Genomic DNA, 17,753 nt, shown 5'->3' with positions numbered 1-17,753 from the left:
CCCCAGCAAATTTAATACAATTAGTTTAAATCAGTGTGTTAGTTGGACCTTTTTACATCTATAACAACAAATCGGGTCGGGAATTTAGATTTTTATGTTTGATTCGAATTTAAATTTTGGACTCTGAGTTTTTTATTATCCCGTTTGATTTCGGTTTCGAAAATGTATCATAAAATAATAGCGAAAAAAAACATGCGCATCATATCGCGCGTTTTATTTTATTTTATTATTTTTTTATCCCGACAAATTTAACATATTAAGTCTAAATTAGTGTGTTAGTGAGATCTCTTTACATCTAGAGCAACAAATCGGGTTGGGAATTTAAATTTTTATAATCGATTCAAATTTGAATTTTGGAATCAGGGTTTTTTATTAACCCGATTGATTTCGGTTTCGGATAGTTATCATAAACTAAGTACGGAAAAAAAAAACAGGCGCATCGCGCGTGCTAGAATAAATTTCACGCTCATCGTTTCGGATATGTATTATAAAATAAGCACGAAAAACAAACATGCGCATCGCGCGTGCGTGCCAGAATAAATTTCACGCTCATCGAGCGTGCCCAAAATGCTAGTGTTTGTAATACTTTTATCATAATCTTGTATATCTGTACAACATGGAAGATATGTAGGGCCCACCATTAGTTTAGATCCAGAGACTAGGATTGATAGTCATTTCTCAGCTTTGAAGTTTTTTCATCGCACACATGTAAATAGAAGGTGTGAAGGTTAAATTAAAAATGAGAAAAGTGACTATAACATGTGGCTATGAATTTTGGACACTTGGTTTTGTTTTTTATTATTTACAAAATTCAAAGTGTTATAACTTTTGATTTGCAAGTCATTTTTTTGACAAAGTTTATATTTCCAAACGCCCCTAACGAGACCTTTCTGTTGAGATCACACATCAAAACCATTATTTTAGTGACCCTAGTACCACCTACCAATAGATATTGTCTCCACTTACGCCATCCAAAGGCCAAGGCCAAGGCTCAAAGCCTGTCAATCTATGGGTGCGGGCTTTTAACTCAAAAGGCCTCGATACTAGTAAGTGGTAATAAAGCCAGATCCAAGCCTGCTATGTGGGACTAAATGTACCTACGACATCACAATCCCACCACCTTAGGAGAAAGTCGTCATTAGCTCTGAAACCAATTGTAACGACCCAAACTACCAACAATGTCAATGCTGTCCCCCCTTGGACACCCAAAGGCCCAGGTCCAAAGCCTACCCGTCCACGGGTGTGGGCTTTTCTCAAAAGGTCTCGACGTTAGTGATTGATATCCAAGTCGTGGACGGCTTGTTCCTAAGATGGTAGGATTGTGGTATCCTGGATTGGGGGTTTAGTCCCATATCAGATGGCTAATAGGAAACTGTCTTGGTTCCTGGTTATATTGGATCGACTACCACTTAGTAATGTCGAGGCCTTTGAGAAAACCCCACACCCATAGATGGGCAGGCTTTGGACATGGGCCTTTGGGTGACTAAGGTGGGTACAGTATCAACATGTTGTAGTAGGTGGTGCCATGGTGGGGTGCTACAAATTTTACTTTCTTTTTCTTCATCCTTCTTTTCTTCCTTTTGTAGTCTTTAGCCTTGTTCGGAGAGCTGAATTCTGTCTAAGACATGTCATTAGTGGGAGCGCAAAGGCATTAGTGCCAAAGGCATAACCTTTGAGCTACGTTACTTTGCCACGGATATGGCAATATACTTAAAATTGTGTGTTGTGTCTGACACATCCGACACAGATTATTTTTTAAAATATAGCATGTCCATGTAGCCTTTGAGGTTTTGGGGAGGCGTGCTGGGATCATGCGTGCCGCAAGGCATGAAAACACACTAGTTATGTAATTTAGTTAGATGTACGTAAGTTCAGATTCAGTTATGTCTTCTTCAGTTAATACATCTCCTGTATCACACTTTTTGGTAGCAAATTGGAATGTTTGAATTTCAGGTCAATCATTTTGGTTCATTTGTGAGGTCTTTCTTTAGTCTCCCTGCACCCACTGATCATGTTCCTGCTCGGATGGTTCTAACCACGGTTGACTCTGCTGTCTATTTTGCAACTCATGCACCCAGTGGCCCTGTGCATATTAATTGTCCATTTAGAGAGCCTTTGGAAGATTCTCCAAGAGATTGGATGTTAAGCTGCTTGAAAGGCTTAGAGATTTGGATGTCCAGAGAAGATCCATTTACCAAGTACGTAAGGACGCAGCATTCCCATGCATCTAATAGTATTCAATTACAAGTTGAGGATCTTCTAAATACAATTCAATGTGCTAACAAGGGTCTGCTCCTAATTGGTGCCATCCACACTGAAGATGAGGCGTGGGCTGCTCTTCTCTTGGCTAAACATCTATCTTGGCCGATCGTAGCTGACATCTTGTCTGGTCTAAGATTGAAGAAAGTTTTTACTGCATTTCCTCAATTCACAGAGAAGATGTTATTTATAGATCATCTTGATCATGCTCTGCTCGCTGATTCAGTCAAGCTGTGGGCACAACCAGATGTAATTATTCAGGTAAGCTCTCATTCTATTTGGCAGTTTTGCTGCTAGAAAGTTAGTGAGAAGTAAAATTCTTAAATGGCAAGAGAATGACCGTTTACCTCTTCAAGAAAAAAGAGAGAATAAAAGAAAATAAAAATCTAAACAGAAATAAATGAATATCTGGTCTGTTTCTTGTACTTGTAGATTGCAGTCATAAAACCTAAAAAACTTTGTTGTACAAATTGTGATACTGTGTTGAACAAGTTTTGAGAAAGAATCCATAGGATCGTATAAGATAACATCATATGCAACTTCTATAAAATGTAGATATCACCGAAAAGAAGCCAAGTTAGAGTTGACGACAATATATAAAATCATAATATTTCAAAATGATACATGAAGCTAGATGTCATACACTATATTCTAGTATTTTGCAACTGTTATATTTATTGCGGAAAATGGTTAGTTTAGTTATTTGCATCGTGTCGAAGTAACCATGAATTTTAAGAGATTTGGAAAAGCATTATTTCGTAGAAATGTTCTATACATCTGCCGTTTCTCAATGCATTTTTTAGACAAAGGCTCAGTTTTTCTTCTTTTCGGATGGTAAATATTTTTCAATACTTGGAGTGTGAAGCAGACACTGTACATGTTTATGTGAAAGATTTCTTGTTCATAATCCCATTGGATATGCTTTTGTGCTAATAATGGAAGCAGTAAACTGAATGTACTTTAACTTCATCTGAGCTCCTTTGTTTTTTTCAACGCCCACAGATAGGTAGCAGAATAACAAGCAAACGCATAAGTCAGATGCTAGAGGTCTGCTCTCCATGTACATATATAATGGTTGACAAGCATCCGTACCGTCATGATCCTTCTCATATTGTAACTCATCGCATTCAAAGTACCATTATCGAGTTTGCTGATTTCTTATCCAAAGTTCAACTCCCAAGGATAAGCTGCAAATGGAGCGGACACATGCAAGCTTTAAATATGATGGTACTAATACATTTTGGAAGCTATTAACTATTAAGTTTATTGTTAGTTATTAAATGAAAAACACCTAGTACAAAAAACAAAAGACAAAAAAGTTACATATTTGGAGGACAGGGATGTAAAGTTTTTTATATATGAAATTATTGATTACTCAGGCTTTTCCAATTATAGCATTGTCTTTTGATTCAATATATTTTTGGCTTCTCAGGCTAATATAGAATTTAGTATCTTTGGATACTTTTTTCTTATCCCGACAGTTTCTGCATTTAGTAATTGAATTCAAGTAAAATGTCTGTAGCTGTGAAGCTCAGATTGTATAAATGAGTTTATTTTGTTAGTACCTGTTAGTGGTAAATGTAATTGATTAACAGGGAGTATTTGAGTCAGAAAAGGAGGTGTAATATGGAGTAGAATCTTTGCAGGATTTTGTACTGTAGCTTTTTGCAGTCGTTCTTCATACTATTGTTTTGCCATAAAGCACTTCAATATATTTTTCAAAATAGTTTGAACTGTGGTTTTCTGCAAGATCATTTTCTAAAATATTCTCTGTGATGCTTCAACCATTTATCCGTTTCTCATCATACTATGCCTCAATGCTATCAAATTGTATCCTCTATCACCATCCTTATGGGGTTTATTAAGTTTAATGGAAACTCTGTTCCGCATTACTTTTGTTGTCTGTTTTCTCTTTCTGGGTACGGCTTTTGTATGTTTCTTCTTTGTATCATCTTTGGTAATACTATCTAGGAATGTTTGATGGATATGTTAGTACTAAGTGCGAGCAATTGAGCATGGCCTTCAATAGGTGATTTATTCTTAATTAGTAAAATACCGCAAGTGTATTTGGAATAATACCAGTTTACCAAACAAAAATATTTTGAATAATATCATTAAGTTGTGTTTTATGATGGCTTTAGTATTGGGCTACAGTGATACAAATTTTTCTATATGCAGTAATTGATATTGGCTGATGGGATACATATCCAGGTTGCAAGGGAGATAGAGTTTCAAATTCATTCCGAGTACTCGTTGACTGAGCCTCATGTTGCACAAGTAATTTCAGAAGCACTTCCAAGTGATGCTGCCTTATTTTTTGGAAACAGCATGGTCATACGCGATGCAGACATGTATGGACGTGGTTGGATGAATTATACAAATGACTCCACATGGATTATGTCAAGTTGGGAGCTATCTTGCCTTGGGATACGGGCATCTGGGAATAGGGGAGCGAGTGGTATTGATGGGTTGCTTAGCACAGCCATTGGATTTGCAGCTGGAAGCTACAAAAGAGTAAATCTTTCATAACCATTGTTAAATAAGCTAACTTACCGAGTTACACTTTGATGTTTTTTTCTCTCCTTCGCTGCTTCTGTCACATTTTAAGACTGCAATTTAAATCTGTCTCAGCTGTGAGCTCAATAGGGAGGTTGTGTAGTGTTAAATAACATATAAAGTTCAAGATGATGTTACCCAGAAATTGGTTGCTGACATGGAAATTCAGAAATTGAAATATTTGACATGGATAGCTATATGGGACAAGGAGCTTGTAGCTTTAACCAAGCAATCACAGACATACTGTTCTTAATGTTATATAAGTTGGGAATTTTTACCCATTCAAATGAGGACACACTCTTAACTTTCAGTAAATCATTGACTTCTTGTGGCCTCCAGTGTTAGTGTATGATTATTTTTTCTACTGCCATTTCACATCAGATGAAGCTATTTAAATTCTGTCATGACTCTGTTCAGGTATTTTGTGTGATGGGAGACATTTCTTTCCTTCATGATACTAATGGACTGGCAATTTTAAAACAAAGGTAAGAGTTCATGATTCTGTAAGTACCTTTCTACGTACCGCACCTTACTTTGTATGAATTTTGTTGATGCCCCTTGAAGTCCTCGTAGATAATGGTTGAATGGACTTGGGTTTGTTTAAATATGGACAACTTCCATGGTGTAATCACCATCTTGATGTAAAACAGAGCTTAAATATCCATTTGGACCTATAATGGTGTTTAGGAACATGGGCTACGTCAATAAATTCTGGCTGTTATGTTTAACTATATATCCATGCTTCATATTGTCTTGTTTGCAGTATTTATATCCTAGATTGAAGCTTTTAAGTACTATTGTCAGCTCCCCTCGTGCATCTCGTCTAACGAGTCCCTAATTTGTGACCCACAATTACACTCTGAGGTGAAGTGTTGTTGGATGTGTGTTTGACCTGCGATCCTGCATTCCCGGCTTCCCGCTCATGAGGATATTATTGGTGTTCTGTCCAGCCCTACATGTGTGGCAACATGTGCTTACCACGTGTGCGAGCTGTGTCTTTTAGATACGTTGTTGACACACAACTTCATTTCTTTGAACCTGTAAATTCTACCTTTCTCCACTGAAGGTGAGATTTGGTACCAACCCTAGGCTTGACCAGTAGGCTGTTGGACACCTCAAATGATGTTCTAAAAGTTTGCCTTGGTAATATGTCAAGAAAAGGAATTTGACAAGTTGGTGGGGGAGGTCAAGGAAACGCTTTTCCATTGCACAATTGCTTGTCCTACTTTCAAGGGGGCCAAGTTGAGATCTTCTTTTGGTGTGGGGAGCATGAGTGGTGTACTGGTGTCTAGTGGCTTCTTGCTACTTTGAGATTGGATCTATTATACAAATGGTTGATTTCATGAACTTTATTGATAGAAAAAGTATATTTTCATTATGCCTCTTCAAAATGATTGTTACCATTTTCGTGAAAGTTGAATCATCCATTGTTTCTATTTTAACCCTATCTCATCTTTCCTTGATGGTTCCTAGTTGTGCACTTTGTATATACTCATTCTCTGTTGTTACTAACGGATGACCTTTTCATGAAGGGCATGGAGAAAACCTTTGGTAATACTTGTAATAAACAATCATGGCGGCGCAATCTTCAGTCTCCTTCCGATTGCAAAGAAAACTGATCCAAGTGTACTGAATCGATACTTCTACACATCACATAACATGTCAATAGGCAAGTTGTGTGAAGCTCATAGGTAATGCATCTACACCTGTTTGCACAATACAACTTACCGCACTTGTCCTATATCAATACCTATAAGCTAAATTTCACCGCATCACTTCCGTTTGCGTGGTATACTTGTTTTCATTAGATTTACTTTTCAGTTGTTTCGTACCTTTTATACCATTTTACTGCTGGATTGTGTACAAGGGCTATTTATTGTTTTTCACCTATAGTTGTAAGTGGATATGGGTGTAATAAGGTTCCATACACAGTTATCATTCTTCTTTAAGAGATGCAAAGAAATTATTTATGAGTATCTGTTGAAGATGGTGAATGACTTTGAGAAAAGCAATCTTACCAATTGTATTAATCAAAACACACAAAAGGACCCCTTGCAATGGATGACCGATGGTCTTGTTTAAAATAATGTCATAACATTCTAATCGAGCTAGGAAAGTAACTAACTTACTAAGTAAGCATTATATTCAAATTAGGAAAATAATAATGGAAATGAAAGAAAACAAACTCATGACAAAAACGTTTTCCGAGACGTTATAAACAAGACACCAGTGGTCATGAACAGTGGCAGAGCTAGGAATCCCCTCCACATGGGGCACTGTCGCACCGAGTGTCTCAGCTAAATCACAATTTGTTTTCCCCAGCTAGTAATATACCACCTTACATATATGGAGATATTAAAAATTCAACAATGAATCACATACATCAATATAGTTTGAAATTCCAAAAGTTTGATGAAAATTTCCCAAACGTCAAGAAATTCGACATGGTATACATCACATATTTCACAATCCGCACTTCGAAAAATCTACAGAAAATGAGAAATGAGAGAAGTACATATCAAGTTTTCATAAGAAAATTTAGACTTGACTTATGAAATTTACACAAGGATCAAAACTATTTTCTAGCTGCTTGTAGACGTTTTTAAAATACTCCATATCACTTTTAAGTCAATAATTTTGCAAAGTCAGGTAAGGTAAATTTTGTTAAGAAATAATATTATTCTTAATACATTGGCTGATGAGAAAACAATTGTACATTTCATTTTGGTCCTTTAGTGATTGTGGTATCAATGTGTTATCAATGGTGATTATTGAAGTGGTGTCTGGGTACCTTTATATGGGAGGATTTCTTGGCACTAGATAATAGATATTGGTAACTTCAGTAAGTATACTTCAGATTCTCTACCAAGTTCACATGGGGCACGTGCCCCATGTAACTCCCATGTGGCTCTGACACTGGTCATGAATTGGTTGAGATTGTTTGAGTATGTCTCTTTTTGTTAATATTGGCTGAGATTGTTTTTCTCCTTACTGGCAATTTGAAACCATAAATTTGTATATTAATTTCATTGGTTTGTTAATTGAAATTGCCTCCACTTTCACTTAGCATCAAACTCCTCTATGTTAAATGGTGGACATGGAAAATGAGGAACCACTTAAAACAGTTGGTTTTATTGAGTTTCCATTTTACATTTATACCTAAACTGATTTTTTTTCAAGTTGGATGTTCATACACATGCAAATAAGCAACCCAAATTTTTATGCCTCCAGATAATCGACAATATTAGTGTTGGCGCAATTCATCAATCTTCACATCATTTAAGAAACAATATAGATATCAAATCACTAATTATGTCAACTGTGAATTTACTGTAAAATATTTCCCTCCGTGTTCTTTCTCATGGTCTCTGCATCTTTTATTTGGTTTTATCAATTTATAACTACACTCCTATTCCTGGCTTCATGATGTTATTCTCATTTAGTTACTTGAATTCTGAACATGCAGTGTGAATCATTTACAAGTGCGAACCAAAACGGATCTTCAACGTGCGTTATCGATATCTCAACAACTAGAGGCCGACTTCATAATTGAAGTTGAAAGCTGCATTGAGGACAACGCCACTTTCCACAGGTTTCATATATATTCATTACTTTCTTAATCAGTTTTATAGTTTCATTCAGTACATTGCTAACAATATTTGGTCGATCTTGACAGTACTTTGAAAAGAACTGCACGCCTGGCAGCACATAATACTCTGAACATACTTTCAAGGCTATCAGTTCCAGATCATAGTTCAAGTGACTTCCTCTTCGGTGAGATCCATAAAGTGGAATATTCAGTATATAGGTAAGACTCTTATTAGATATTTGTCTCTAATGAATCGTGGAATTTGACTATCTTTAACTGATCCTTTTCATTGAGAATCTTTACTGTTTCTGTACTTCTGCTTGTGTCAGAATTCAGCTATCTGCCCCACCTACTTCAACTCGTATCAGTGGCAATCCTTCCAGGTTTTATAAAGATGGGTTCATTTTAGCTATATATCTCGAGGATGGTTGTGTAGGTTTCGGAGAGGTAAATCCTTTACCTTTTTAGACCACGATAATGCTTATTATGATTTATATGCTATAAAAACAATTCTTTTCGTTTCTTGTATGCTATGAGGTATTTGTAGGAGTGCACGTATAAGACATGTGCATGGCATGTGCCGTCTGTTCACAATATAAAAAACATAAATACATTGTTGATGTATACACTATACACTAAATGGAGCACTGACAGATCCCAAAATGTTTTCGTTTCTGCTCGAACCAGATAGTCCACAACTTTTAAACAAGTCTAATAATCAAACTGGACCAGTTCAAGGATTCCTAGATTCTAAATGGAGGCAAACCAAATACTCCAGTAGAAGGGACGCAGTAAGATTCACACGGTTGATATGATTCTATGCAGTTCACATATAGGCCTAATAATTCAAAAGAAGGTAGATGGACCAATAGGCCTTTCATAATTGGTTATTCCAAAACATAAATGAGTGAGTCTTGGATATTTCATTTTATAATTGTTTAGAGTATCAGGTCTGGACCTCCATTGATCCATGGGTCTTTCATAATGGTTTTCTTTAAAACAAGATTGAGTGGATCTTGGGTTCTTTTTATTTTTTGCTCTTAGAGAAGAAGAAAGTCTGGAGAAAAGACTCTACGGGTTTACGGCCTTGATTGATTTCGGCCTTCTCTCTCTCTCTCTCTCTCTCTCTCTCTCTCTCACACACACACACACACACACACACACACACACACACACAGAGGGTTTAGGGTTTTCTGCCCAGCCCTTAATTTCCCTCGGGAAATGTCCCTTAGAACTCGAACAGATTGTTTATAGGATTTTGTCTGGACCTATATTATATCACTCAAATTTAGGCCATTCAAATGACAAGTGTCCCCCAATCCACAATTAGGTGTATAACAATTAGGCCAAGGCACGCACTTTCTAGGTACACACTGTTGTGAGTTCTAAGTCCCCCCTCCAAATGATGGTCTCTTTTGGTTTTGCTTGAACTTGGGGCAATAAGCATACAGGCTGCTTAACTCTTCAGCTAAACCTCCAAGTCACAAAGTGCATGCCTTATAGGTCTAGGGACGTGTATAGTAGCCATGTACATATATCCTATCCGATATTCCACAAAGCTTGGGTCAGCCATGCGGCAACAAATTTGTAACATTACTTCTCGTTGCAAATTAAAAGTATTAAGACTAAGATTTGTGATACACATTCTGATGTGGAGTGTAGATTGTAGTGCCCAAACTGTGTTTTAAATGGGCCTGTAGCCAGGTTCAGTATTAATGTGAACTTATAGCCTCCTAAGGGAATGCTGTGTAAACCGTCTTTGCCATTCATTAGTTGGAAAGGTGGAAGTAGGACCAAGTCCTTTTCTCTTGATCATTTTTGCTTAAGTTTCTTCTCAGTACCCTTTAAAGGTATATGGGAATTTGTTAAGTCGGCTATGGTCTTCAAGATGCAATGACCTTCCTGCAATGGAATATGTAGTTTCTTATATATGGTGTACATTTTCTTTGCATAATTGTATCATTACAAATTTAAAATAGAGTGGTACGCTGTGGTGTCCTGATTTGCTTTATTTTTATTTATTTATTATTATGATTTTCTTTTTTTGGGGGGGGGGGGAGGTTGGGAATTTAGACATTTACACTTGTGCATGCATGCACTAGGGAAAATCATAAACATAAGCAAATATGCATGTCGGGGAGGTTGGGAATTTAGACATTTACAGTTGTGCGTACATGCACTAGGGGAAATCATAAACATAAGCAAATATGCATGTCCTAAAGCTGGTAAAGATGCTTAGATGACCAATCAGCCTGCATATGGTTTTACTTTGTGTAATTGGCAATGAGTTTAACATATTCTAATCCATTGACAATTTGGTCGCACTTGGAGATGACACTGCGATATAATGTTCTACTTCTCCATGGCTATGGTTCTTTTAGTTGATTCGAATATCTCTTATATAATGGGCTTAATTGTTCGTTCATGCAATTTGAATGTTGTCTAAAGACAGCATTATTGAGTTCTATTGACATGTTTGAAATGTTGTATTCATAGAAGAAAGATGCATGTAGTCTTGCCAAGTAGAAGTAGGGTATTTTGGTTCGGAGGATGGTGATAATCTTGCCTGAAATGAGTTCTTAAATTTGGTGTCCATTATAGGTCTTGGCTTTTTCCTTGAACAGGTTGCTCCTCTTGAAATCCACAAAGAAAATCTGCAAGATGTAGAGGAACAACTTCGATTTCTTGTTCACATGATCCAAGGAGCTAAATTGAGTTATCTTCTTCCCTTACTAAGTGGGTCATTTTCTTCTTGGATTTGGGGATGCTTAGGAATTCCGGTGAGCTGTGTATCTTAGTTCAAATATTGCATTGGACTCACATATCATATTTGTTCCGTTTTTTTACTGATTTTCCGTGGCTTCTAGCCCCATTCATTGTTTCCAAGCGTTAGATGTGGTATGGAGATGGCTGTTCTCAATGTGTTAGCTGTAAAAGAAGGTTGTAGTCTGGCAGGCCTACTTCATCATGAATGTTCAACATCTAAGTCCCAGTTTGACGAAGAAAAAGAACTTTCGGTGTCATCCAAAGTTCATATCTGTGCCCTTATAGATTCTTATGCTATTCCCGAAGAGGTGGCTGAAGTTGCGGATAAACTAGTCAAAGAAGGTTTCAGCACAATTAAAATAAAGGTGAGGAAATGATACCAAAATTATGATTATTAAAATTGGACTTGCTATTTATGGAATTGCTTATTGAAAGTGTATCATAGGTGAGAAGGTGACATATATGATGGTTGATGGATCAGTCTCTGACTCATCTGTCTTTTCTTACTATTAGGCTGAATATTAACTTTCTTTCCACTTAAATAATTGCTTCTGCTTAGGAACATGAAAAAGTCTCAACAATGTGACAGTCACCTCGTCTGATGTGAAATTCCTTTTACATGGATTGAGGTACAGAGTTTCTTTAATGTTAGGAAAAAAGGGATGTTCAATGAGCAGAGAAAACCATTCAGTTATATACAGATTTTGCCTGTAATATCATCAGAAGTGCGGAAGAATAAGTGAAAGAAATATTTGAAACTCGGAAAGATAAACACTTCCATATGATTCATGCTATAAACTAGTAAGGGGAAGACAACTCCCTCTTTTTCATTCGATTATTGAAAAATTATAAATGCGTTAACTTTTATATTTGGAGCATCTAACTCAACACCTATTGGCAATGAATGGAGCGGTCCCAGAACTGACATATCGTAATGCAAGGCTATACATGTCTCTTGGGGACTACATTAAGCATCTCAACATGCCCTCCTCACGTGAGGCTTACTTGACTCTTCCGAGCGCAATACATGGTCCAATAATATTGGTGAGTGGTGACATGGAGTAAACAGGCCCTTTGTCTCAAATACTGAAATTTGATACCATCTTAAATTTGGAGCATTCTCAACGCAAAGTTTCAAACCAATTAGCAATGAGTGATGCGTCCCTAGGAACATATATACTATTATGCAAGGGTTTAGATTTCCCGTTGCGGAGTGTGGGACTATACTGAACAGTGAACATCACAACAATATTAGTAATTGGTGAAACTTATCCATGTCGTGATACTTATTTGTATGTGTAGGTGCATTTCTTCCGACCTGCTTAATAAGGACGTTCTATATTTGAAGAACTTTCTGATTCCGACAGCGTGTCAGACACATGTCAACTCTTTAGCTGGATTTATAGTGTTCTTTTTTTCCTCAGAAAGTCATACCCATGTTGTTGAACATGTCGACCTGAAAAATTAAAAATGACTGTGTGCCGTGTGATTGCAACTCAATTTCCATTTTCGAGCAATCATTTTTTTCTTCTTCTGCCCCTTGGAAACAATAGAATCTTGTTATCCATGTTACAAACTCAAAAATACTTCTCCAAAAGTTCAGTAAACAATCCATTTGCTTCAGGTTGGACGTCGCCCATACCCCTCAGAAGATGCTGCTGTTATCCAAGAAATTAGAAAGAAGGTTGGGTACCGGGTTAAGCTTCGTGCAGATGCTAATCGAAGTTGGACTTATGAACAAGCAATTCAATTTGGATTTTCTGTACAACTTTGTGACCTGCAGTATATTGAGGTAAGATCTTTCGACTTGTATTTATCAAAAGCCTCGAATGTGTAGCTAATATACTTGGTTTTAATAGGAATTCAGCTCCACTTTGACCTTCATGTGGTTTGAGTTTACTATTTAATTGAGCGCCATGTTCATCATCATTGTTTATTTCATGAGTAATCTATTTGGGGCAGTAACACAAATCCTCTTATCCCATTCAAGTATCTTTAGCCACATCTTCTGTGAAGGTATACTTCGTTTGTTACATACTGCCTAGCCTTGATTTATTTATCTATTTGACTTTTTTTCATTGTTTTTCCCTAGCAATGGAAAACCTCCTTTGACATACTCCTTATTAATGTAGATCTTAATTGGCGGAAACAACTAAATAAATCCAAACCCTGAAAAATAACGAAGAACCCTAGTTCATTAAAAAAAACCTCTAATCACTCTTCTATATTTTTCTTCTAAAATATCATAAACATCAACTCTCCCCCTAAACCTAATTACAAGCCCTTTATATAGGCTTTTACCTTTACAGCTTAGCAAACCAATTAAAATATGTCATGTGGCTATAATTAATTAAAACAAATAAAATAAACCAACTAATGCTTGCGTATCCTGATTCGACCATGGCTCTGCCCTTAACTTCATATATTTTGAAATAACTAGTATTTTCTGATGCTTCATAGTTCATAGAACCGTCTAATTACATAGATTGTTACCTTTTCTTTTTTCAGGAGCCTGTCAACTCAGAAGATGATATAATCAAATTTTGTGAAGAAACGGGTTTGCGTGTAGCACTAGATGAAACTATTGATAATATTCAGGGAGATCCTCTTAGTAGGCTTGCAAGGTTCATGCACCCAGGAATAGTTGCTTTGGTGAGTAATAGTCCGAACTCCAGTAAAGGATTCTATTTTATGAATGGAATTTTTAAAGAATTTTAATACTCATTGGATAGCAATAAGGGCAACCAAAGCTGGCTTGAGTAGCTTGAGTAGCAAGAACTTTTACATATTCCATCTGTATACAAAGGGCACTTACAGGATAAACCAAGGGCTAATCTTGGCATACATGATCTCCCCACCATGGAGATCAACTTCACAAAAGTCAGCTCGTTTTGAGATATCAAACTTTGTAAAAGGTTCTTCTTCAACTTTTACATTTATCTGACACTCCAGGATTGTTCACCTTACAATCCTCTTTTGACAAGGTTGGAGGTTATCAAACGAGTTGGACTTTTGTCAGGCCTATCTCTATGTTGTGGAGATCAACATTACCCAAAATAGAAAAAACAAAAAATAAAAAGAAAAAAGCGAGAGAGAACTTAGTTCACCAGTGGGCCGTTTGTATGTAGATCCCATTCCACACATGCATTGCTCGTATTAAACTGGCGCATTTTAAACAAAATTGTAGGTTTGATTTGGTTTCGTATCTTTTAATTTAGATTTAAAGTTTATGTTGGTCTTCAAAATAATTAAATTATATTTGAACAATCATACCATCTTGATGTGTGGTCATGTCTTTAATGGATAAATACCACAAAATTCAGGTCAATTATTGATTTATACTCGCCAAGCTGTACATGTTTTATGGTCATTCATTGCCACTGGTTACTGAACGGTGCACCATTTTTTATGGTGTGGAACTACAGTATATGATCTAAAAAAACTTAACATTAAAACCTGAAAAGAAACTCTAATTCCCACCAATTCCTTTTTCTGCCAATATTTACATAAACCTTTATTATGAAAAAGAGAACATAACAACATGAGTGGGCCCCGCTAGAGGCCTTGTTCTCAATACCTGCCATTGTAATGTAAGGAGAGCTTGGAAGTTCCAGCTTTCCATAGGAGTTAGCAACCTCATTCTGTGTAGAACTTTGAGTGAAAAAATACCAAAGACTATACCTTATAATCTTTAAACTTGTGGATCCAATTTCCATTACTTATCCTTTCAGGTTATCAAACCAAGTGTTGTTGGCGGTTTTGAAAAGGCAGCATTGATTGCAAAGTGGGCCCAGAAGCAGGAGAAGATGGCAGTTCTCAGTTCTGCATATGAAAGCAGCTTAAGTTTAGCTGCGTATATACAGTTTGCGTATTATATTGAGCAAGAAAATGCAGATATATGTAAAGTGAAAAATAAGGAACCAGGAGAACCTGTAGCCCATGGTCTTGGAACTTATCGATGGCTTAAAGAAGATGTAACCACCGAGTCGCTTATGATAATTGGTCATCCTTATAAAGAAGTTATTGATGCATCTGTCAAAGATGCAGCACGGCTGCTCCTAAATTTCAAAATTGATCCCAAAATCATCCAGAGAACTTACATCGGAGAGCACGTTCGAAGATATCAAATGACTGTGGATTACAAGGATTTCGCTTGCTCTCTTGACGTACTAGAAGTTGGAAAAGTGACTGATGTAAGTATTATTTACTAAGATACGGTTTTAGGTAATATATAGTCTGTGATAAGTCTTTGTACATATCCTGTTCTGTGGCCCACCCAAGGTGTGTCCCTGTACCATGTTAGACCTACTACCCCTTTGATATACATAGTTACATCTCTTTCCAACAGCTTGATCATTTGGAGGAAAATGGTTGTTAAAAGGTTAACATGGTAAGTCATGAGAAGTCACAAGTTCAGTTTGGCAAAAAGTCCACAAAGGTATGGTATGATTCAGGCACCAAGGTGCTTTTGGTATTTTGTTTTATAATTATTTATGATATTCATGGCTAAAAAAATAATGCACCGAGGCTTAAGCCTTTTATGGGTTAGCGCCTTGAGGCTTAAGCCTTACATGTTTTTAACTTTTTATTATATTTTTATGATGACTTAACCCATCGTAACTTATTTACAGACTACAAACTCCCTACTAGGTTATGTTTTGACGTTTGAGCATCAACACCTCATTTTGTTGAAAATCACAAACTTATATCTTCCTACCTCATTTCTCTTTCCTCCCCCCTCCCCCCCCCCCCGTTTTTTTTTAATTGAGGCTTAAGCCTCACAGAGGCGTAGCGTGGCCTTGAGGCTTAGATTCGATTTTATTAAACACTGATAATATTGGTATTTCTCAATTTTCTTTTTTCACTTCTTAGCGCCAACGACGAGCTTTTAAAGAGATATTTCAATCTAAATGTACCTTGTGTATGGTTAATAAAAGATAACAGTCTTTCTCTTTGGTGATTTTAACTTGAAGAGTGCCTTTGAGAAACCAGTATCTTGCTTCAAAAGGTTTAAATTGTTCCACAATTGCTATTTTCTTCCTTACAATTCCCTTTGTACTTATGCAGAATAGTGTACTTATCTTTCTTCATGGATTTCTTGGAAGTGGTGAAGACTGGATACCCGTCATGAAGGCTTGTTCAACCTCTGTAAGATGCATTTCAGTTACCCTACCAGGACACGGTGGATCACAGATAGAAAGGCATACTAATAAGGAATCTGGACAAGAACCAAGAATGTCAGTTGAAGTAATTGCAGACATATTAGCTAAGTTAATTCACAATATTTCTTCTAGTAGAGTTGTCCTGGTTGGTTACTCAATGGGAGCAAGGATTGCTCTATGCATGGCCCTACGATGTGATAATCTGGTATGCTATTGGCCGTATAAATTGAATATTCACTATGGAGCTGCTTTCTCTGTCTGACCATGTAGCTAACAGTGCTTTATGCTGGTCCTAAAGGTCAATGGAGTTGTTATAATATCTGGAAGCCCTGGGTTGAAGGATGTTAGAGTGAGAAGAAGGCGTATAGCTCAGGATGACACAAGAGCACAGTCTCTCAGAGTCCATGGGCTGCAGCTTTTTCTGAATACCTGGTATTCCGGGGAACTGTGGAATGGGTAAGTGCACAGCTTCCTGCTTGCTTTCCTTTGTATCTTTAGTTATACATTCCCATGTGAGCGATTACACAGCCACTATTGAAGGCATATATGTATTGCACACAATCAAGTCTGCCTTTTCCTTTATTTTTTTCATTTCATTTGCTCCATGTGCCGCTTTCATTTATCTAACTCTCTGTGCACATGAGCAGCTTAAAAGCTCATCCCCACTTCAAACAAATACTTTCAAGCCGTATGCAGCATAATAGTATGGATGCTCTAGCAAATGCTCTCTCTGACTTGAGCGTTGGGAGGCAACTGTAAGTTCATCCACCCCTTTTTATACTGTATTGGCAATAGAAATAAGCATCATGTCACCACTTTAAAATCTGTCTTTCTTTTATCTAGCAATTATTGCCTTTGGCATATGGTATTGATCTTGTGAGACACTATGTTGCTCGTAACTTCGACATCATCCGCATCGCTGTTCTCAATCAGAAATGCTTAAAGAAACAAATCTTACATCTCATCTCTTCACGTTAGGCCAATAAGACCACTAACTCCTTGGAAGAAATTGGCAAAAATGCTACCAGAATAATCCAAATATCACCACCAGTCTCACATTGTCCGTGCTTCTAGTCTTCTAGCGGAGTTACTAGTCAATGTGATGACATTAGCGGGTTGCCACCTTATATTGGTTGCTTTCCAGTTCCTGCACCCACATGAACCGTTTGCTTCCCTTTTTTGTATGAATGGTTTGCTCTAATACAAAGTTTTAACTCCTTGATTTTATGGTTGGTCATTTAGAGTCGAACAAGTGATTTGAGAGAAAATGGGTGTTGTCTCATACTGCCACCAACATTTCCTTATACTACATGGTTCCTTGTACAAAGTTTTCACTCTTTCTTTAGGCAGAATAGAATTGTTTTAATTAATTTGCTTCTTTTTGGTGACGATATGCAACTTATCTTCATGAACGAGGCCCA

General features: G+C 36.9%; 1 protein-coding gene across 4 annotated transcripts in view; it reads left to right on the top strand.

Moving 5' to 3' along the window:
• Positions 1-17,753, top strand: part of PHYLLO (2-oxoglutarate decarboxylase/hydro-lyase/magnesium ion-binding protein) — a 37,447-nt gene that overhangs the window by 18,908 nt on the left and 786 nt on the right. For all 4 annotated transcript variants that reach the window (XM_086581327.1, XM_086581329.1, XM_086581328.1 and 1 more), the window contains 16 exons: positions 1,954-2,520; positions 3,262-3,486; positions 4,471-4,773; positions 5,233-5,300; positions 6,348-6,506; positions 8,282-8,407; positions 8,492-8,623; positions 8,734-8,851; positions 11,029-11,184; positions 11,272-11,535; positions 12,795-12,962; positions 13,679-13,822; positions 14,902-15,363; positions 16,238-16,537; positions 16,631-16,788; positions 16,980-17,087. In XM_086581327.1, the coding sequence (XP_086437453.1) occupies positions 1,954-2,520; positions 3,262-3,486; positions 4,471-4,773; positions 5,233-5,300; positions 6,348-6,506; positions 8,282-8,407; positions 8,492-8,623; positions 8,734-8,851; positions 11,029-11,184; positions 11,272-11,535; positions 12,795-12,962; positions 13,679-13,822; positions 14,902-15,363; positions 16,238-16,537; positions 16,631-16,788; positions 16,980-17,087 (3,458 nt within the window). The remainder of the gene's footprint in view (positions 1-1,953; positions 2,521-3,261; positions 3,487-4,470; positions 4,774-5,232; positions 5,301-6,347; positions 6,507-8,281; positions 8,408-8,491; positions 8,624-8,733; positions 8,852-11,028; positions 11,185-11,271; positions 11,536-12,794; positions 12,963-13,678; positions 13,823-14,901; positions 15,364-16,237; positions 16,538-16,630; positions 16,789-16,979; positions 17,088-17,753) is intronic.

This window comes from Coptis chinensis, chromosome 8 (assembly GCF_015680905.1).
Source record: "Coptis chinensis isolate HL-2020 chromosome 8, ASM1568090v1, whole genome shotgun sequence".
In the NCBI taxonomy this organism is placed as follows: Eukaryota; Viridiplantae; Streptophyta; class Magnoliopsida; order Ranunculales; family Ranunculaceae; genus Coptis; species Coptis chinensis.
This window is presented reverse-complemented; position numbering and strand designations above follow the sequence as displayed.